Source organism: Notolepis coatsorum (genome assembly GCF_963971535.1).
Source record: "Notolepis coatsorum genome assembly, chromosome: 3".
In the NCBI taxonomy this organism is placed as follows: Eukaryota; Metazoa; Chordata; class Actinopteri; order Aulopiformes; family Paralepididae; genus Notolepis; species Notolepis coatsorum.
This window is the reverse complement of record NC_140167.1, coordinates 32,803,270-32,810,568: the sequence shown is the minus strand read 5'-3', so window position 1 is coordinate 32,810,568 and position 7,299 is coordinate 32,803,270. Positions and strand designations below refer to the sequence as shown.

The following is a 7,299-nucleotide window of genomic DNA, read 5'->3' as shown; positions in this document are numbered from 1 at the left end:
CGTTTCGAGAATTTCCAAGTTTTCAAATATACTTGCTTCATGTACAAGGTTCTGCATGGACTTGCCCCTCCCCCATTGAATGAGTTCATCCAACAGAAAGGAGACACTGGCATTACCACCAGGGCCATCAGTAGAGGGGACTGTAAGGTGCCTTTTCAGTATACTACCATTGCAAAAACTGTGTTCTCTGTTAAAAGTGGTAACTACTGGAATAGCCTACCAGTTGTGATTAGAGAGTGCCCTACATACTCCATGTTCAAGACCCATCATAAACTGCATCTTAAGGCAAACCAGAACTGTGATCATTTTTAATCTGATTTAGTTTATGCAACTTGTTTATTGTTTTATTGCCAGCCCACACACTGGCCCACACACCGGCCCACATAATGGTCCATACACCGGCCCACATACGGCCCACACACTGGCCCACACACTACACCGGCCCACACACTACACCGGCCCACACACTGGCCCACACACCGGCCCACACACCGGCCCACACACTACACCGGCCCACACACTGGCCCACACACTGGCCCACACACCGGCCCACACACCGGCCCACACACCGGCCCACACACTGGCCCACACACCGGCCCACACACCGGCCCACACACCGGCCCACATACTGGCCCACACACTGGCCCACACACCGGCACACACACTGGCCCACATTAGTGGCCCACACACCGACTCACACACCGGCCCACACACTGGCCCACAGACTGGCCCACATACTGGCCCACACACCGGCCCACATACTGGCCCACACACCGGCCCACAGACTGGCCTACATACTGGCCCACACACCGGCCCACATACTGGCCCACACACTGGCCCACATACTGGCCCACACACTGGCCCACATACTGGCCCACACACTGGCCCACATACTGGCCCACACACCGGCCCACATACTGGCCCACACACCGGCCCACACACCGGCACACACACTGGCCCACACACCGGCCCACAGACTGGCCCACACACTGGCCCACACACCGGCCCACAGACTGGCCTACATACTGGCCCACACACCGGCCCACATACTGGCCCACACACTGGCCCACACACCGGCCCACAGACTGGCCCACATACTGGCCCACACACCGGCCCACACACCGACTCACACACTGGCCCACACACCGGCCCACACACTGGCCCACATTAGTGGCCCACACACCGTCCCACATACTGGCCCACACACCGGCCCACACACTGGCCCACATTAGTGGCCCACACACCGACTCACACACTGGCCCACACACTGGCCCACACACTGGCCCACACACCGGCCCACATTAGTGGCCCACACACTGGCCCACACACTGGCCCAAAAAAAAAAGTAAAAAAAAAAAAAAGTATAAAAAAAAGGTTTTTTTTTTTTTTTTTTTTTTTTTTTGGACCAGCCCACTTTGGTTCCGGCCCATCGGGATTCGTCCCGAACGTCCCGATGGCCAGTCCGCCACTGCATACACGGACAGTAAAATGTGTGGATAACGAATCACTTCTTTTGAGATATGATGCCTGTGATACCGTTTAAGATAAGATAAAATAAAGTGTCAAAGCAGCATGGGGGGGGGGACACAGAGCTTCACAGTCCTATACAGTCCAGTATCTATATAAACTATAGATACAATATAAAATATAAATACAAATACAATATAAAAAGTACAAAAAACAAGATAGTCCAGTGAGTGCACCCATGTGTTTACAGTACTAGAAAAGCAATTATTCCACTTGGATTCCTCCTCATGTCATGCCATGTACAACTACATATCTCTACATGCTACTACCATCTCTCACACACACTCATCTAGTCCCTGCTATTCATTGGAAGCTTGACTAACTCCTCATTACTAGTAAATATCAAGGTTGTCTATTCATTTATATTTCTCATAAATGACAAATTAGCATGCGTTCTAACATTTCTCCTCAAAAGGCTATGAAAAATACATTGGTTCAGAATGTGCATTTTTGTTACCGAGTTACTGGAAGTCATAAGATAAGATACGATAAGATAAGATACAATAAGAAACTTTCTTTTATTGTCATTACACTGCTGTGCAAGACAACAACACAACTAAACTACGATGGCACTTCCTGATATAAAAAAAAAAAAAAAGTCAAAATACTCAAAAGTACTCAAAGTGCTATCCAGTGTGCAAATAAACAATAAGTAGCATACAGTCTAGCAGCAACAAAAGATGCAAGTACAAGTATCCGTAGCAGTGCAAGAGTATAAACAAGTATGACGTATGAACATATTGCACGGTAGCGAGTTCAGTCATTGGGGGGAATGATATATATATATGATATATATATATGTGTGTATGTGTACATTTGTGTGTGAGCGTGCGGGGAGGGCGGTGGGGTCAGGGCAGGCCATGTTCAACAACTTGACAGCTTTGGGGGAAGAAGCTGTTTTCTTGGAGTCGTGTGGTGCGTGCATGTATGGTGTAATGTATTGTGAGCAGGCTAATGGACTTCCTTTAGCAGACATGCAGGGCGGGCCACACCTGTGTTTATGGGAAATAGCAGGGATTTGAAAAGTAAACATTCAGAAATTAGCGTTTCAAAGCCTGTGTCGGAACATCGCCCCGGCGGCCAGAATAATGACCAGTCACATTAATCCAAAAATCCAAGAGGAGCAGGTGCATTCTATAAACAATGGCTGTCTGTTCACATCAAGCTGACCGTTATAATCCAAGACTTGCATCTGGTGTTGGGAGACGCAAGGAACAAATATGGCATCTTGTATAAACTTTAACACAGCAAGAGTAAAAATTGGACAATTAGATTTATGATGTGTTGTTAATGGAAAGGAAAACACCTTCTCAACACGAACGCAACCTCCAAGTGTTATAACTATTGTTTCTCTTTGTTTCTCTCCTTTGCCCAAACAGTGTTTTTTGTTCCTAATGGGGCTCCGTCTCTAAGGCTTCGCTTCGGTCCAAGACTTCCCCGCTGAACACTTCGTGGAGTTAAGGACTTTTAAGGGTAAATCGGGACATTTAAGCCTCTGAACAAGATGCCGCTGAGGACGTCTCTGTACAGGAAGCCGGCGTCGGGCCGCTGGTCGAGGAGGAACACGAGGAGCCACAGGGAGGTGCTGTCGGTCAACATGATCAGCCTGCCGCTGGCCGACTTCCGCCACGTCTCGCACATCGGCAACGACGCCCACACGGACAGCTTCGGGGACTTGTCTTTCCTGAAGATGGGCCACGGCCTGCTGCTGCAGAGCTCCCAGAGCGAGCAGAACCTCTTCCTGGCCTGCTCTCCGCCGCCCAAACCCCCGCGCCTCAACCTGGACGAGCCCGAGGCCCCGGAGAGCCCGGACTGGACCAGGGACCGCCGGCTCGCCTCCCAGAGGAGGAAGAAGTGCAGCTCCATGCCCCTCCTGGACAGTGAGGAAGGGGAGGAAGGGGAGATGGAGGTGGGGTACCCCGCCCACAGGGCCTGTGTTGTTCCCAAACAGAGTCACAGTCCCGGCTGGGGCAGCCTGAGTTCGGGAAGGGACGGGGACTCCACGGTAACCTGTGCCGAGGACACGGCGGGCCCGCAGGAGGAGGAGGAGGACAGCAGTCTCTCCTTCAGCCTGGACCTGGGCCCCTCCATACTGGATGACGTGCTGCAGGTGATGGAGCAGCTCCGCCATTAGAGAGGAGGGCAGCTTGTAATAATGACTAACAGGACATTATAATACTAATGGAGGGCTGGGGAGGTGATCAGGCTCAAACCCTTTGGACTTTGTGCAAACGTGAGTGTGGAGGTATATTAATTTCCCCATGGACCAAACTGACAACATGCTTTCATCCTCAACGGATACCAAGCAATAACATATGACTCTTGAACAGAACTGTAAAACTCAAGATTCAATTGTCTCTGGAGGTAGTCTAGAGTATACCACTGGTAAGAATGTCACACAGGACATCGAGATCAAGAACGTCTGCTTTAAGTTAACATTGTCCTTTATATAAAACGTTTGTTTCAGTAAAACAAGATGACTTTGTAACACACAAGATCATCTCCAAAAACATCTCGAGTTGTATGTGAATTTGTAGAGTTGCCAGGTGCCAATTTACATCAGTTTGTTGAGTGTATCCAAGAGCACTGAACTGTGGCTCATGGTGATGTTAAGGGGTAAACATTGACATAATTTCCCATAAACGGTTAAGCCCATATGAGCACAAAGAGACCAAGTTAATGTTCGTCTAGCGTTGCCTGTTGCAGTGGTAGATTAAGTGTCACAGTTAATGATTGATCTCCTTCTTATATCAATCTCCAAAAAAATTTACCAAGACATTTTCACCATCTTTCACCTTTTTCTCCTGTATACTCCCCCCTCCCGACCCCCGAGTGCTCGAGAAGATGATTTCTAAGACTAAAGGAGTGTTGTGTTTAAGAAAAAAGAAAAACCCCACGGTCCTGGAGCTGCAATGCCTTGGCTCGTGGTGTCCCTGCCATTCCATTGTGTGGGAATAGGCCAATTCCTCGTCCGCACGCATCCCAGAGGCCCCACTCCAAAGGTAGACCGAGGTACCCCCCCCTCCCCTCCCTCCCAACAACACAGAGAAAACAAACACTTAGCTCTGCTTCCAATAAAAGCCAGCCAGTGGTGGCAGTTTGGGCTGCAAACCAAGCCAGGCCACAGGTCCAAGACCTCAGAGAGATAGAGAGAAAGAGAAAGAAAGAAAGAGAGAGAAAGAACGAAAGAAAGAAAAGACTGCCAGTAAAAGCTGTTTTCTTAGCTGTAAATTGGAGTCCCTTGCTCTGGCGAGTGGCGCGCGAGAGAGAGAGGGAAAGTGCTGAGGGGTAACGTGATACTTTCACTTGTGCAGGGGGCCATGGAGGCTAGCGGTACTTGTAGAGACAGACATTACTATTGGGACTCTGATGAGAGTTTAAACACTACCTGCTGGACAAACACCCCCCCACGGCACACGAGAGAACTGCACACACACAGGCACGCGAGTGGACACACACACACACACACACACACACACACACACACGAACACGAACACAAGCGTGCTCATATCCAAACACATGCACGCTATCCCAGGTCCCCCCCTCCCCCACCTGCCAGTGGGTAGAGGCCAGACAGAGCCCCAGTCTGCACCCTGGCGGGGGGGCTGTCAGCAGGGGCAGAACCAGTCACATTCCTAGGGCCTCCCCTGGGCCTTGCTGCTAAAAACCACGAGACCGCTGGTGCCCCCGCTGCTCGCAGATGTTCTAGCGATAGATTTAGCTCTCGGTCAGATTGACACAGTCGATGTTTGCGGCTACGTCTTCTGCATCTGTATCCGTTTCGTGCGTCTTCCTTTCCGAAAAAAATAAGAAAAAAAACTGATGGGATGTCATTGACGTTGTCAGCTTGTTATATGTTTATGACAATAAGATATTGTGGAACGTTCTCACAGTGAAATATGTACCGTATCGTATTTTCCTTTGGGGGTGGGGAGTAAAAATGAAAGAATTCCAAGATTGGTGGTTTTGGGGATAGGATTGCTCGTGTCAACATTTTAGGAGCGCTTGTATAAGACTGTTTACACACTCTGGTGGACTGACGTGTGTTTGGTTTTCTAACGCTCAGGAGCCGCTATGGAGGCAACTTACACACTACCCCCCCCCCCCCCCCCCTCATTACGGACCATAATGGAAATAAGCTTTTAGCTTTATTGTGTTTATCCTTGATAACCTTTTAAGAATGCATGTTGTTTTTCTTTTTCTAAATTATCGAATAAAATCAATCCATCAAAACTGGTTCCAGCGGAATGACAGCCTTGGACGATCTGAGACAAGCAGCGGGACAGAGGGAGAGACAGACAGATAGACACACAGGACTAAATTACACCAGAGACAGAGGGAGAGACAGACAGACAGACACACAGGACTAAATTACACCAGAGACAGAGGGAGAGACAGACCGACAGACACACAGGACTAAATTACACCAGAGACAGAGGGAGAGACAGACAGATAGACACACAGGACTAAATTACACCAGAGACAGAGGGAGAGACAGACCGACAGACACACAGGACTAAATTACACCAGAGACAGAGGGAGAGACAGACAGATAGACACACAGGACTAAATTACACCAGAGACAGAGGGAGAGACAGACCGACAGACACACAGGACTAAATTACACCAGAGACAGAGGGAGAGACAGACCGACAGACACACAGGACTAAATTACACCAGAGACAGAGGGAGAGACAGACAGACACACAGGACTAAATTACACAAGCGTGTCACACAGGGCTGCATTTTGAAGTCAAAGGTATTCCAATGAACTGAGGCTTGAAAGAGCTGATTAGTCACCACAGCGCTGAGGCAACACCTTCATCACAAAGCGCTCAGACCACAAGGTGGCATTTCAACTGCTAGGGTGTGTCTGCACCTTTGTTAGCCATTACTATCTGGGAGACGTCTTTGATAAGGAGCGGAACAAGCCATTCATTCATGGTGGACTTTACTTTGGAGAACAGTTGCCTGTTGCGCAAGGTTTTCAGGATTTCCGTTTCAGGGAATTTTGCAATTGCAACTGCATTAGCAGCGACAGTTATGACAGGCAAGATATTGAAATGAAATGTTTTGGCGCAGAGCTGCGGTAAACTCATGTCTTCCCCTCCCTGATGCTCATAGATACACAAAATCACACACACACAGGACTAGCTTTTGTAAATTGTAAAAGTATACAAAGCTTTTAAAGATACATAACAGTGAGTTACAGAATTTTGTAGGGCTGACCTTCGAATTTCTTTTTGCCATTCGAAGCTTCGGGGCCGAGATTCGATTTTAATTCGAAGCTTCGAGATAAAAAAAATATATATAAAAAAAAGTATAATACCGGTAATTATGTTGTGGGACTTGTACAGCACTTTGTTCAACTTTGTCAGTGCTGTAAAGTTTAAACCTTTTTAAATCTTAGACAAACTAAACACTTTGCTTTCATGAAATATTGTAAGCCGTCATTTGAGGCTTTATAAAAGCAGCACAATGAACACAAATCTGTCAGTGCCGAGTCTGACCTCATCTTAAATAACAAAAAGAATTGCTTGTTGTAGTTAACAAAGAGAGGCAGAATTGATTTTGCACAACATTTTATATATTTTTTAAAATAGAATTATTCTTATTTTTTTTTATATATTCAAATTTTATTTTCCCATTCGAATGCCATGCCCATCGAATGAAGCTTCGAAGCTTCGAAGTATTTAAGACAGCCCTAGAATTTTGTATCAATATCAATCTTAACACTTTCTGGGCCAAAAACGTCGTACAACGGGTTTCA

General features: G+C 47.6%; 2 protein-coding genes across 3 annotated transcripts in view; one reads left to right on the top strand and one right to left on the bottom strand.

Annotated features, from left to right (window-relative positions):
• Window positions 1-4,039, top strand: part of LOC311225511 (cdc42 effector protein 2) — an 8,329-nt gene extending 4,290 nt beyond the window's left edge. For both annotated transcript variants that reach the window (XM_084310824.1, XM_084310825.1), the window contains exon 2: window positions 2,907-4,039. In XM_084310824.1, the coding sequence (XP_084166950.1) occupies window positions 3,032-3,661 (630 nt within the window). In that variant the 5' untranslated portion in view covers window positions 2,907-3,031 and the 3' untranslated portion in view covers window positions 3,662-4,039. The remainder of the gene's footprint in view (window positions 1-2,906) is intronic.
• Window positions 1-7,299, bottom strand: part of dnajc17 (DnaJ (Hsp40) homolog, subfamily C, member 17) — a 78,005-nt gene that overhangs the window by 15,552 nt on the left and 55,154 nt on the right. The window lies entirely within an intron of this gene.